The sequence below is a fragment of the Glycine max genome, chromosome 7 (assembly GCF_000004515.6).
Source record: "Glycine max cultivar Williams 82 chromosome 7, Glycine_max_v4.0, whole genome shotgun sequence".
Lineage (NCBI taxonomy): Eukaryota > Viridiplantae > Streptophyta > Magnoliopsida > Fabales > Fabaceae > Glycine > Glycine max.
In genome coordinates this window covers 34578710-34592764 of record NC_038243.2, presented here as the reverse complement: position 1 = coordinate 34592764, position 14055 = coordinate 34578710, and the positions used below count along the sequence as shown (strand labels likewise).

The 14055-nt window shown below is 37.7% G+C and overlaps 1 protein-coding gene across 9 annotated transcripts; it reads left to right on the top strand.

Moving 5' to 3' along the window:
- Positions 1-1646: 1646 nt before the first annotated feature.
- On the top strand, positions 1647-5788 carry LOC100786389 (serine/threonine-protein kinase SRK2E). 9 transcript variants are annotated; one of them, XM_041017165.1, is made up of 10 exons: positions 1664-2019; positions 2162-2386; positions 3241-3315; positions 3417-3518; positions 3605-3658; positions 3748-3840; positions 4063-4155; positions 4715-4819; positions 4900-4998; positions 5224-5788. In XM_041017165.1, the coding sequence occupies exons 2-10, from the start codon at positions 2210-2212 to the stop codon at positions 5248-5250; spliced, it is 825 nt and encodes a 274-aa protein (XP_040873099.1). In that variant the 5' UTR covers positions 1664-2019; positions 2162-2209; the 3' UTR covers positions 5251-5788. The 9 variants fall into 9 exon arrangements, with proteins under 9 accessions (XP_003529248.1, XP_040873099.1, XP_040873095.1 ...); XM_041017161.1 differs by having other exon boundaries at positions 3241-3333; positions 5244-5788; XM_003529200.5 differs by having other exon boundaries at positions 1647-2386; positions 5244-5788.
- Positions 5789-14055: the final 8267 nt, after the last annotated feature.

Here is a 14055-nt window from a genome sequence, read left to right as displayed (position 1 = left end):
ATTTCATGTAGGAAAGAAAGTGAGATGTGGCAAATTTTATGGTGTGCAGTAATTTTTTGCATATGGGAGCTAGAAATAACAAGATTTTCAACAATATTGAAGTGAACATACTGAAACTGATGAAGTATATAAAATTTCAATCCTGGTCATGGTTATATCATCAGCAGCGGGGATTTAATCACTCATTTGTGCTTTGGAGTGGCAATCATGTGGCATGTATTAGAGGTGGGAAAGTGAAGCTGTAATGGTGAGTGTGGGTGGGCTCTCAGGTTTGAGGGGTGATGTTGCTGGTTGAATGAATATTTTGGTGGGGGGTTGGAATAGTATATTTAAGGGCAGTACTAGAAATTGTTGGAGGGATATATATTTTTGTTCAGCTATTGGAAGTTGAAGGTTATCTAGTACTTTAGTCATTTGTTAAAGGTTATCTAGTATTTTAGTCATGCGTTGATTGTGGAAATTTTTTTTGAGTAAATTACATTTGTATCCATGTGTTTTTTTTAGTATATTTGAAAAAAAATATAAAAGATATGAATATAATAAAAATTTTAAGATAATTTCATTTACTCACATCACATATTTAAGAAAACGTTACTTAACAATGTTAACAAAACAAAAGTAAAAATAATATAAAGAAAGAAAAGTATCAAATACATTTTAAGAAAAACAAATGGGATATAAATATAATTTATTTAATTATTTTTGTATTTGGTGCTTCCAGTACCATTTATATATATATATATATATATAATATATTATTTTGTTGAAAAAAAATTATTTTATAACACATTGATACTTTTCAAAAAATTGATTGTATTAATTTTAGGATATGGTTTTGAATTATTTTTTATTGATTAAAGATATGAAATTTGTCCTATTAAATTTATTTATATGAAAATTATGAAATGCAATTGATGTTTGAGAAAAAGAAATATAAATAAAATAAAAATGACATTAAAAATAAGTCTCAAGTGTATATTTTAGCTGATTTTGAAAGATTTTTGGGTTTCCAAATTGATTGAGACTTAATTTTCATGTGGTTTTGTTTCATGTTAGGTTTTGAACCTGTTTAAAAAATGTATAATTTTGTATCTAATTGTATAAATGCAGGCATAGATCTAGTAATCTTAACCATAGAAAATTGATTGTTCAAATTTTATTTTTTCTCAAATTCGATTAAAAAGTGATCGTTCTAACATTCGAACTCCTCGTTGCGGAAAATATTTGTCAGTAAATGCTGGCTTTTTGACATGATTCTTACGATCAAGGAAGCTTACTAGTAGTATTGTAGGATGTAATAGGTTTAAGATTTAAGATTTTAGCTAAATGTTTGTTAGTATATAATTAAAATTACGGATAAAAAAGGATAAAGAATTAAAATTAAAATTTAAAAAAGATTTAGAATGAATAAATTTATTATATAAATACACCTAGTAGAGAATCCACTTCCATTAAAAATACTAAAAAGAAGAATGTGTTACTAAAATTATGTCATTCATCACGCTTTTCTATAAGTCTAAACACAAAGGTGTAGTAACTTAGTTGAACTAAAAATACCAAAGGTTCACCTTAATTTCTAAGTTTGTGGATCACACGTTTCACTGATTCAGTGACAAATAAATAAATACTTCTCTAAACTCATCATCATCATTGGTATTGCTGAAAAAGTCTGAAAGCACAAAAAAGAAAGAAAATCCAAAGCCAAAAAAAAATTAAAAATTAAAAATTTGCTGTCTCATGCATCTCAGATTCTCAGGTTTGGATAAAATCAAAAAGATAAACTTTGGTGTAAGAAAGAAAGAGAGAGAGAGAAAAAAGGAAAAGCAACGAGACGATACGTTCACGTTCTGGTTCACACTTTCACGAGCCTATCACCGACCCTCTGCACCTGCAACTGCAACTTCCAACTTCTACTTCAACTTCAACCACTGCAAGCTCTGAAAGAAGAAGAAAAAAAAAATATCCCCATTTGGTTTGGTTGGTGAAAGTTGCAACCTTTTTTCACGGGCTCAAGCTGAAGTAACTTTTTAACTTGGCAGTCTCTTTTTTTCAGCATCGACCATCGTTTTGTTTTGCAAAGATCTGATCTGGGTCGTGGATATTTCAATGTGAAAGTTAAGGTTTTTTTTGTTGGGGTGTTGGTGTTTTTGTTGCATAATAGTATAATAGAAAGAAAAAAAAGGTGGGATTTTTAAAAGGGGTGGTGGATATGGATCGTTCTGCTATGACTGTTGGGCCAGGAATGGATATGCCGATCATGCATGACAGTGACAAGTATGAGCTGGTCCGTGATATTGGGTCTGGGAATTTTGGGGTGGCAAGGCTCATGAGAGACAAGCACACTGAGGAGCTTGTTGCTGTCAAGTATATTGAGAGAGGTGACAAGGTTTGTTTCTATTTGTTTTTTTTCCTTTTTCTTTTTTACTAAATTAAGTTTTCTTTTCTTGTTTTGTTGCTGGTTGTAAAGTTTTGGTTTTTGTGTGTGCGCGCGCGTGCTTGTGTGGGTGGGATTTTTGGCAGCTGAATTGTTTGTTGGTTATAAACTTATAATTGATTTGTGGTTTTGGTGGTGGTGTTTTGGTTGTCTGTTGGATATGGTGCTAAAAGTGGTGATGGTGATTAATGGGGGTGTACATGTTGATTTCAGTCTTTTCAAGTTTTGAGATGTGTACGTGTTGCCTAATCTAACTGTGTGTACTGATTTTGTTATTCTTGTTTTTTGGATGGAATTTGAGGCCCTTTGGGGTAATAGAGGATGCTTAGTTGAATGTGAACCTAGTTTTTGCTTTCCTCTTCTACCTATTTTATTGATCTTAATATGGTGGTGCCCCCCCATCTGCCTCTTATGCGAATTAGTGGACATAATAAGATACCCTAGAACTCTGTTTGTTTTCAAAGGCATAATGATATGTGTTGTTGTTGGGTCTAAATGTTTGTTGCGGTGGTTAAATTGAAGTTAAAATGCTACAGTATGCTTGATGGCAGAACTTCTGAATAGTAAATGAGAATTTATAACTAATGGTATAACTAATGTGTTGTGTTGGTTCAATAAGCCACATGTACGCCTCCATTCCCCTGTATGAGGAAGCTTATTTCTTCTGGAGTTCATGTGAGTCAATTTCATTGGATTTTGCATGCTAAGCTGTGGGGTAGGTTAATTGAAGTTCGAAAGAAACTGTGTTGTGTGCATGTGGATTTCCCTATGTGATGTTGAGCTCAACCGTGTTTTCTTCTAAACAGATAGATGAAAATGTACGAAGGGAAATTATAAATCACCGATCACTGAGGCATCCCAATATTGTCAGGTTCAAGGAGGTTTGTTCTCTGAACTCTGTACGCATCCAATGCCTTAGCCTATTTCCTCCTACCTATAACTGAGATATATTTTAATTAGTTCTCATTCTCTGCAAGTATAGATCATATTAACCCCTACACATTTGGCTATTGTGATGGAGTACGCTTCTGGGGGAGAGTTATTTGAGCGGATATGCAATGCAGGACGGTTTAGTGAAGATGAGGTTCTTTTCTATTCCTTTCATGCATTTTTGTTGCAGTTCTGTTGCAGTTACTGCTTACCATTAATGCCTATTATGTTTTGTTGCAGGCACGCTTCTTCTTCCAACAACTTATATCAGGGGTTAGCTACTGTCATGCAATGGTACATAAGTTCGGCATCTTTAGTCTTTACTCTTACAATAGGTATAATGAGTTGCTGACTTGAATGTCTATTTATCTTATTTAATAAAGCAAGTATGCCATCGTGACTTGAAGTTGGAGAACACATTGTTGGATGGTAGTCCAGCTCCTCGTTTGAAGATTTGTGATTTTGGGTATTCAAAGGTATACTTCTTTCTTCATACTGTTTTATCTGTTAGTACCTTCAGGCTTATATTACCTGCATTCCAGATTGTTGAAATCACATTTGAACTGGGCATTGTTTAGAAAGTTCATTGCAAAATTGTTTTACTCCAAGATCAAGAATATTTCTTTGTATGTCCTTTGCCTTTGGTGGATTAATTTGTAATATCTGTGACACAAATCTTGACTGTCTTACTTTTGCAGTCCTCCGTGCTACATTCACAACCTAAATCTACAGTCGGTACCCCTGCATACATTGCTCCTGAAGTTTTGCTTAAGAAGGAATATGACGGCAAGGTATTATGTAACTTCTATCCTTGAAGAAAATTCATTGAGCTGTATTTGTTAGCATATGTGGACCTTTGTTGTTTTCCTTACTACAATATAACTCAGATCATAATTTTAAAATTGTGACGACGACAACCAGTTGTTAATTGGTTCCGTGCCCTGTAGAATCTTTGAACTTAATGTCAGGAAAGACACAATCAACTTAAACTTCAAGGTGTCGCCTGGGAACAAGCTTAGAATGATATATTCTGCAATGACTAGGGGTTTAATTGGATTGTCACTTTTATAGCTTCCCCAGTGTGAAAGGCTCGTTGCTTCTCATTCCTTTTTCAATGTGAGTTTCAGCTGAGTGGTTGTGAATCTTGAAGAGAAAAGATTGATAAATGTGAATAACATTTATCAAATTTTCATTTACGGTTAGAAATAGGCTTGTGAGTAACATTAGGCTTTATCTCCTGCACAAGAAACTAGATATTAGATGTTAATGCAAAAGATTCCTGGCTAGCTATGCATTTTTTTCTTATTTAGTAATGCCTTGTATTGATGTTTCCATTCTACTATGATTCAGATTGCAGATGTGTGGTCTTGTGGGGTGACCTTATATGTCATGTTGGTGGGTGCATATCCTTTTGAGGATCCAGAGGAACCTAAAAATTTCCGGAAGACAATTCATGTAACCTACTGCACCATTTTTAGGTCAATGTAGTAATAATATTGAATTACTTTTCTTAAACTGTTGGATTATGCTTGCAGAGGATTTTGAAAGTCCAGTACTCAATTCCTGATTATGTTCATATATCTTCTGAGTGCCGTCATCTAATCTCTAGGATCTTTGTGGCAGACCCTGCACAGGTCAGTTTTTTTTTTTAATCTGAAAATTATGTGCGATATTTATATAATCTGAAAATTGTTAGCAACACACTCTAATACTCTTTCTAACACACTATTACTAATACACTATCTATTATTAGTTGAAATTTATTGGGAACTACAATGCTCAATTCCAAGGCATGCTCCTCTTATTTTTTTTTCTTTCTTTCTTTCCTGAAATATGATGGCATCAACTTTCAATTGGAGGCTAATATTGTTTTAAATAGAGAATAAGTATTCCCGAGATTCGAAACCACGAATGGTTTTTGAAGAACCTGCCGGCCGATCTCATGGTTGAGAACACGATGAACAGGCAATTTGAGGAGCCTGATCAACCAATGCAGAGCATTGAAGAAATCATGCAGATAATCAGTGAGGCTACAATTCCTGCAGCCGGAACTCAGTCTCTCAACCAGTATCTTACTGGTAGCTTGGACATTGATGACGACGACATGGACGAGGACCTAGAGACCGATCCCGACCTCGACATTGATAGCAGTGGAGAAATAGTTTATGCAATATGAGCTGCTGGCAGACAATGCAAACTGACTTCTCTGATCAATTTATATATATAGTATGCCATGGGTTGTTCAAAGGGTTTGGAATATCTGGAAGGAAAAGATTTCACATCTGAAGGGAAGGATTCTGTGAAAAAGTTTATGTTGTGAGGATCATTCCTGCTTATAGTCAATGGTCCTTTCATGATTACATGCTGCTTTGTATTGATAGTGTGTCATTGTTATATTATGAAGTGGTTGCCTTTCCCTTTTCATTTCCTTGGAATTAGTACTTTGTTCTCGTCATATGGTCATATGTTAGGTTATTTTCATTTTGAAAAATGATAGTTTATAAAGGAGATAAGGGTCATACATTAATAGTGTGAAATAATTTTATCCCGTCATTTAATTACAATCTATCATTCATGATAAGTTTGTTAAGTTTTATAATAATTACTTAAAAATCGTATAATGGGATGACAGGATAAGTGTATAATCATTAAACTTCGTAAAAAGAGAAGAAAGATAAGTGATAAGATTAATGATTTGAGTGTTGCACTCTTTAAGGTGTCAATGAAAGTCTAGCATCTATTTGATGGGTTGCGGTCCGCTCTTTAGAAATTTGGGAGTTTAGAAATTTGGGAGTTTAATTTGTAAGCATGGTTAGTAGAATCTTTTTACACACATCTTATACAACGCTAATTTTGTCCCTATATTATAGTTATACTAATGAATAGATCACATTGTAAAATGGTTATATTTTATTGGATGTTTATTTTACACCGACTTGGTATCTAAATGAAACTAAAAAAATGGTGGTTTGAATTTTGATGCATGCATGCTTAATGGGTTCGCATACAAGGATGCGTAAACAGCTTTGTTGCGTTGCATTGCCAATGGATTGGAATCATTAAATTTAAGCCTAACTTTTTGCCCAATAAATGAAGTGCACTAATGAGTCATAATCATTGGTGATCCATGAAAACTTAGGGCTAGTTTCATTTAAGAGATATGGTTTAGATATTTTGGTTTACTAATAGTTATAAAATTGTTATTTTGCTTTTCCTGGTTTTAAAATTTTGAAACAGAAATAATAAAAATATTTTGTTATTAGTTTTTGAATGCAGAAAAAAAGAAGACAGTATTCAATAAATAACAAACTAAAATGTAAGTCAGAAGTTGCTTTTCATCTGCAGGGATCGATGCTTAGTTTTGTCAACTGCCAATTGCTAGACAAGGTAGGAAATTGAAACAAAAAACAAAACGTCAAAGTAGTAGCAACCGGCAATGACAAAAATAGATAGAGACAAGCGGCAAAAACACTAAAAGGGGGCAGTTTTACAAATTATTTACTAAAAAGGAACTCTTTTGAAATTATTTCTGGAGGGTCTGTTTTTTTATTACAAAGCGCCCCCAGACAGGCGCCTCCACTGTGCACGTGCCACGTGGCACAGCAGGTAGCGCCCCTGACACGGGCGCCTTTGGTAGCGCCCAGGGTCAGGCTCCACTAGTGGCGCCCCTGCTGCAGGCGCTACGGCTAGCGCAGGGCAGCCAGGCGCCACCCCCCAACCCCCCCAGCCCCTTCCCACACCCCCCAGCCTCTTCTTCTCACACCCTCCAGTCTCTTCCCACACCCCCAGCCTCTTCCCACACCCCCACCCCAAAATTGTATATTTTTTATATTGTTTATAAAAAATTTAAATTTTGTTTCATTTTTGTTATTAGTATTATTTGTTATTTTTTTATATTCCCCCACCCCAAAATTTCAATAAGATTATTTTTTATACACTCTAAATTGTATATTTTTTAATTTGTTTATCAAAAATTTAAATTTTTTTCATTTTTATTATTAGTATTATTTATTATTTTTTTATATTTTATTATTCTCTCTTTTTGAAGTATATATAAGTACATTTTCAATAAAATACATTTTCACCTAAAATACATTTTGAAATCCTAAAATGTTTTAAAATGCTTTTTGATTTGGTTAATTCTTTTTTGATTTGGTCATTAAATTACGTTAGAGATCACTTTTGGTTTATGTGTCATTAACATTATGGTTATTTATTTTTATTTATTTTAAAAGAATTGCACAATAAGATTGAAACGTTGAAGTGACAATAATATAAAATTAACATGAAAAAAAATCATACAAAGTACATGACAATATGAAACACATGGAAAAAAATAATACAAAGTACATGAAAATGTTAAACCATGCGGAAAAAATGTAAACTCATTATTAATCAATCATCACTATGTCTGTGATGCCGCGACGAAGTCCCACATGGCCAGTCCCAATTTCTAGCTGCCCTATCAGGATTTCTTCTTCTAGGATTCGCCCTTTGATCCACTTGGTCAGCCTTGGCAGAGAAATCATGACGTAAATCGACCCCTAATAAGTCGTCCATGTCGGGTATATCTCCAGGTACATTCCACGGACCAGCAAGTGGGGCATTTGGGGTCAATACTTGACCACTTTGGGTAAATGAAGGAGTTTCCGTTGAAGAAGGAGAGGACCCAAATATGCTTGCAAAACTATACCCTGGTTGAAAATCATGTGGGTATGAATACATCGGCGACATCTGAGACGGTTCTTGGGTGAATGTCGGCGGTGTGTAATACATTCCATGTTGTCATTCTGGCATCGGAGGCAAACTATATGTTGCTGCATCAACAGTTTCCCGACGTCGCGCTAAGCCTCGAGTCTCCACACTTTGCCGTAGTATATTAAACTGTTGATGTTCAAATTGTGGCTGAGAAGGGGAAGCATCTTCATGTGCCTCAAGTATCCTATCCTCTTCCTTAGACAAAAGAGTGATCTTTTCGATACATGGTGTCATACCCTAATTTCGTCCGGGGACCTTTGCTTGATGACATGCGACCATTCTTTGGTCCTCGTGAGGTGCTTGGCACCCATCATTAGGCAATTTATGAAATTCCAGGACATGCCGAAAAACCAAAAAAATATTGATGCACAATCCGTAAGTTTCCGTGACACACCGGAAATCAAGCGGAAGCATCGTTGCATAATTAAGTGAGGTTCCGTAACATTCCGTAAGTCAAAAAGGGGATGATTATGTAATCCGCAAGGTTCCGTAACATTACGGAAAGAAAACAAGTATCGTTACGAAATTCGTAAGTTTCCGTAACTTTACGAAAAAAGAATCACCAAAAAACAGTAGAGGGGGGTGTACTTAGTAAAAATGGGGGTGCAAATAGCACCCAGGCCCACTTGGGCCCTCCGGAATATTCCTCCAGAAGGCGGTTGCTTCTGGAGGAAGCAACCCTGCTCACCTGGGCGAGCTGAGCTCGCCTGGGCGAGCTGGGCGGCAACCACCTCCCCTATTTTGCTATAAATAGGGGAGGAAGTGAAGAAGGAAGGGGTTCAGCCCCTTAGGCACTTCTCTCTCTTTCGAATTTGCTTGGAAAAATTGTTTCCGTGAAGAAAATCTAAGCCGAGGCGCTTCCGAAACGTTTCCGTAACGTTTTCCATGAGGAATTTCGCAAAGATTTCAACCGTTCTTCGACGTTCTTCATTCGTTCTTCATCGTTCTTCGATCTTCAACGGGTAAGTACCTCGAACCAAGCTTTTCGATTCATTCTATGTGCCCGTAGTGGTCCACATTGTGTTTCGTGCATTTTTATTCTCGTTTTGTTTACTTTTTATACCCCCTGTTGACGTGCTTAAGCCGTTTTACTTAAGTCATTTCTCGCTTAACTTAAAAATAAAATAAATTTCCACCGAACGTTTGAATTGTATTATCCATTAACTTCGGTTAAAATAAATTCCGACCGTTCGGTCGTGCCGTAACCACGTTGGAAATCAAAAAGAGGTAAAAAATAATATAATAATCAAAAAGACATCTTTTAGTAAAATAAAGCGGAAAATCAAGTGGACGTTTTCTCTTTGGGATTTCTCATTCTTAATCGAATTGATTAATAACTAAAGTGAAACTAAAGGCTAAAATCAATTCGCCTAGTCAAGCTCGTCCATAAAAAATAGGCTTTTGAAGTTTGTCATTTCAATTTCTCACTAAGTAAAATGGATCATTTTTAAGGTCCAAACGCCTTAAAATGATCACCACTTAAGTAAAAAAGAATCACTTGACAAAAAGCAAGAACTACGTAGGTCTGAGTTCCTCATTGAGGATACGTAGGAGCAAAAGCCCCGCTTTTGTCGACCACCCCAAGAGATCGTTAATGGTCCAATGCCTTAACATTTCTCTCCTTTCAAAAACAAGAGGTCGTTAATGGTCCAACGCCTTAACGTTTCTCTCCTTTCAAAATCAAAAGACCGTTTAATGGTCCAACACCTTAAATGACCTTTTGTTCAAATAAAAACATATTTTACAAAAAAGACAAAAATAACTTAACCAAACACTTTTGTTCCAAAAGAACTACGTAGGTCTGATTTCCTCATCGCAAATTGAGGAATACGTAGGAGCAAAGGGAAACACCCTTGTCGACCACAAAAAGAAAAAAATATAAAAAGGATATAAAGGATATAAGGACATAAAAGGGAACATAAAAATCAAAGTCATGTTTGCACATTCGATTAAAGGCTGTCGTCCCTTGGGACGGACGTGTGGGGTGCTAATACCTTCCCCGCGCGTAAATACAACTCCCGAACCTTTTCACTTAAAAGTTCGTAGATCGCGTCTTTTCCGGTTTTTCCGACGTTTTCCTCAAATAAACGTTGGTGGCGACTCCGCGCGTATTCCTTTCGTGGAACACGCATCCCGCGAGTCACGCGTCGCCCTCCCGCCGAAGGGTAGGTTGCGACAGTTGGCGACTCCACTGGGGACTGTTTTTTAGAGAGTTAGGCCATTTAATCTTGTGCAATGTTTTATCATGACTTTCTCCTTTGTTGGTTTCCCTTTATTTGTCTTATGTTCTTGTGTATATAAACTATTTGTTGCTTTTAGTGCGTTTTAGAATGTATGCATGAGGTAAATATTTATTCATTTGATGCACACAAACACTAACACTATTTGCACACACTGTGAATGAAAAAGGGCCCTATACCCGGGTTCATGGGAACATAAGGAGTGGAGGTGAATCTGTGATCATGCTAGGTCTCCGACTTGCTTGATTACAGTGAACCCTCATCTAGAGCTTTTCTCTTTGAAAACTTATTGTTGCTAGTAGTCCCTACTGCTGCAATATGTTCTTCGAAGGGGATGATACCTCTAGAAACTATCAAAAGAGATATGACTACCTTGGGGGTTATTACTAAAAGCCTAGTTAGCTCTCTCCCTTATAGGTCCCTTAAATAGGGGCACGGAGCAAACACGCTGCGTGCCATTTTTCACACTGCCATGCATAAGTGTCATATACCCTTTTACTTATATTCAGTGAGTATTGTCATACTATGTACATTCCCGTGTTGCGCCTTTCGCATATGCATCGCACATGGGTTCTGTCTTGATCCCCTCTGTAAACAAACCAACGAAGGGTCCGTGTCACCATTTTAAATACATACGTTGGGGCACTTTGCTACCCCTAGACGTTGTATCTAAGAAGGAGACAGTTTCTCGGGCTCCCGTATTCGTAAATTGCATCTGTGTCATATGCATTTCTTCATGCATTCATTCATTCCACCCATGATAGATGTCAGAGTTTTGATTCGCACTAGATTTTATTTCACTTTAGTAAAACATGGGATCAAGTCAAAAGCCTTCGCTTAAAAAGAGGTTCTATCAAGTCAAAATCAAGAGCTTAGAGGTCACTAGTTTAGGAGAGTTGGGGCAATTAATGGGTCAACTTCAACGGTAAGCCTTCCGCAAAGCCTATGGTAAGATTTGGGACCTAGCTAGGGTAGAAGTCTCCATGGAACCGATTGCACCCCTTTCCCAGTATTATGACCAGCCCCTAAGGTGCTTCACATTTGAGGACTTCCAGCTAGTGCCGACTGTGAAAGAGTTGGAAGAAATCCTTGGATGCCAACTGGGAGGAAGGAAGCCATATCTTTTCTTTGGGTTCTATCCCTCCACGACAAGAGTTGCCAAGGTAGTGAAAATCTCAGCACAAGAGTTGGAACGTCTAAAGCAAAACAGAAATGGAGTAGTCGGAGTACCAAGGAAGTGTTTGGAGGAAAGGGCAAAGGCCTTGGAAAATCAAGGCGAATGGGCTTTCTTTTATTGACATCTTGGCGTTTTTTATCTTTGGAGTTGTCCTCTTTCCGAATATGGAAGGGTTAGTGGACCTAGCAGCGATTGACGCTTTCCTCGCCTTTCATCATGGCAAGGAAAGCCCGGTCGTCGCCATTTTGGCCATGTATGACACGTTCGACCGGGGATGTGAAAAGAGCAGCGCAAGAATTGTTTGTTGTGCACTGGCTCTCTATGTGTGGCTGGTTTCACACCTTTTTTCTCCAAGAAGGTAGGCTCGTCTATCCACTACAAGGTCACCGCTCGTGCGTCGAAAAGGGAAAGGGTAATTGATTCATTGCACCAAGAGGCAACAATGTGGACGGACTGATTTGCTCTTACTTTGAACAGGAGTCAAGAACTTCCCCGATTGCTAGCCAAGGCCAAAGCAGTGGCGGACACCTACTCCGCCCCCGAGGAGATCCACGGACTTCTCAGCTATTGTCAGCATATGATAGACTTAATGGACCATATGATTAGAAACCGCTAGGAAGTTTGTATTGTCGCTCAGATCTTGACTAGTTATAACTTTTTGAAAAAAATGAGTTTATCCCACGTTTTTACTCCAAAAATCAGTGCGAATCAAGTCACTCCCACATTTTATCTCTAGCATGCATTGTATGTTGGTCTCGTCCTTTGTCACGGGAAGCCGGAAGGTCCATATCACCTTCTTAATTGTACACATGGGGCACTGCGCCCCCAAATGCGCAAGTAAGAAGAGATAATTTTCCGGGCTCTCGTGTCCGTAAAATGCATTCATATCATGCATCACATAAGCATCTCTTCATAATATCATAATGAACATATCGTTCCTGCATTTGTCCGTTATCATATTCCAGCCTCACATTTTGCATGAGTCATTGCATCATCATATGCGTTCAACATACTTTTTGTTTGATCATACATGATCCTTGTATTTTCCTCTACAAAACAAAAACAAAAAAAAAGGGAAGTACGAAAATTCACGCTGCATTCTTAGTTGCATATATTCGGTACCATGAGCCAACCATGTTGGGATCATAAACCCGTTTCACAACAACAAAACAAAATAATTGAACATGGTACCTAATGCATGGTTAACTAGGAAATGGTGTTTCTTCGGGCATCTCAATTTCATAATTACATTTTCCATGCATAGCTTAAAGTATGCCCGAGTCATTCATCCCTATGAGATGTTGTTGAAATATTGGCGATCAGAATTGCCATTCCTTGGATTATAGGGTTGAACCAAGCTCATGCTTTTATAAAAAGGTTCATCAAGTCAAGTTGAAATATGGAAGTAACCGTCTTGCAAAATTGGGGCAAAAGATGCATCGAGTCACATCACTGCTTCGTCTACTGCCAAACATATTTAGGATTGTTGATGTCCTTGTTACTTCCAGTTTCACCTTGACAAAGATGTCATGGACCATGTTGAAAATCTAAATTGATTCAACCCCATATCCTGCGTAAAAATTCGCAATACTTCAACTGTACATCATTCGCATACATCCATGCTTTTCATTGGTTGCATTGCTCATTGCATTCTTTCCTTGAAAAATAAAATAAAATAAAATAAAATGAACTTATCAAAAAGAAAAGGACACGTTTTACAACGCCCTTACCGAACTTGTGCTAGAGCTAGAGTAATGGGTGAAGCAGAGGAGGTGCAAGAGAAGATGAAGGCCGAAAATGGAGGCCATAAAAGAGCAAATGGCCACAATGATGAAGGCCATGATGAGCATGAAGAAGATAATGGAAGCCAATGCGGTTATAGTTGCCGCTATTAGCGCTGTCGCTAAGGTGAACCCGATGCTCCCATCTGGCCTCAAGCAAATGAATCATCCAACCTCAAATATGTTAGGCAAAGATTTGGGAAGTACGGACGACCCCATGATGTGCAAATTCAAAACAAGCACGCCTTCCCATCATATGGCTTGCCTCTCGACTATACACCACCCAATGTGGCATACACTCTCAATGAAAATCTCAATAACTCCACTCCGATACTCATTGAGAACCAATAACCTCATCAGGCACATATCTCTCAAACCATGGGGGAGACACATGAAATTCCCCACCACAATCTAGCTGACTTCGAGCCTTGGCTCGGATATGCCACTGAAGGGCAAGCAGTTGGTGGTATACCCTTTGAAAACACTTTGGAGGGCCCTCAGTTTCGCCCACAACCACAACCATTGCATTTTGCGGTGGGAAGAGCCCCTCCTGCTATGGCCGAAAAGGGAAAGGCGGATCATCTAAAGGAAAGGCTCAGGGCCATTGAAGGAGGTGAAGATTATGCCTTTGCTAACCTAAAAGAGTTGTTCCTAGAACCCAATATCATCACCCCTCCCAAGTTCAAGGTGCTAGACCTTGACAAGTACAAGGGGACTACTTGTCCCAAGAACCAT

Excerpts from the sequence above, each read along its gene's own strand:
- LOC100786389 (XM_041017161.1), top strand. The coding sequence starts at position 2,210 with ATGGATCGTTCTGCTATGACTGTTGGGCCAGGAATGGATATGCCGATC. Across the intron at positions 3,659-3,747 it reads TTAGCTACTGTCATGCAATG|CAAGTATGCCATCGTGACTT; the intron begins GTACATAAGTTC and ends TATTTAATAAAG. Across the intron at positions 4,820-4,899 it reads ATTTCCGGAAGACAATTCAT|AGGATTTTGAAAGTCCAGTA; the intron begins GTAACCTACTGC and ends TTATGCTTGCAG.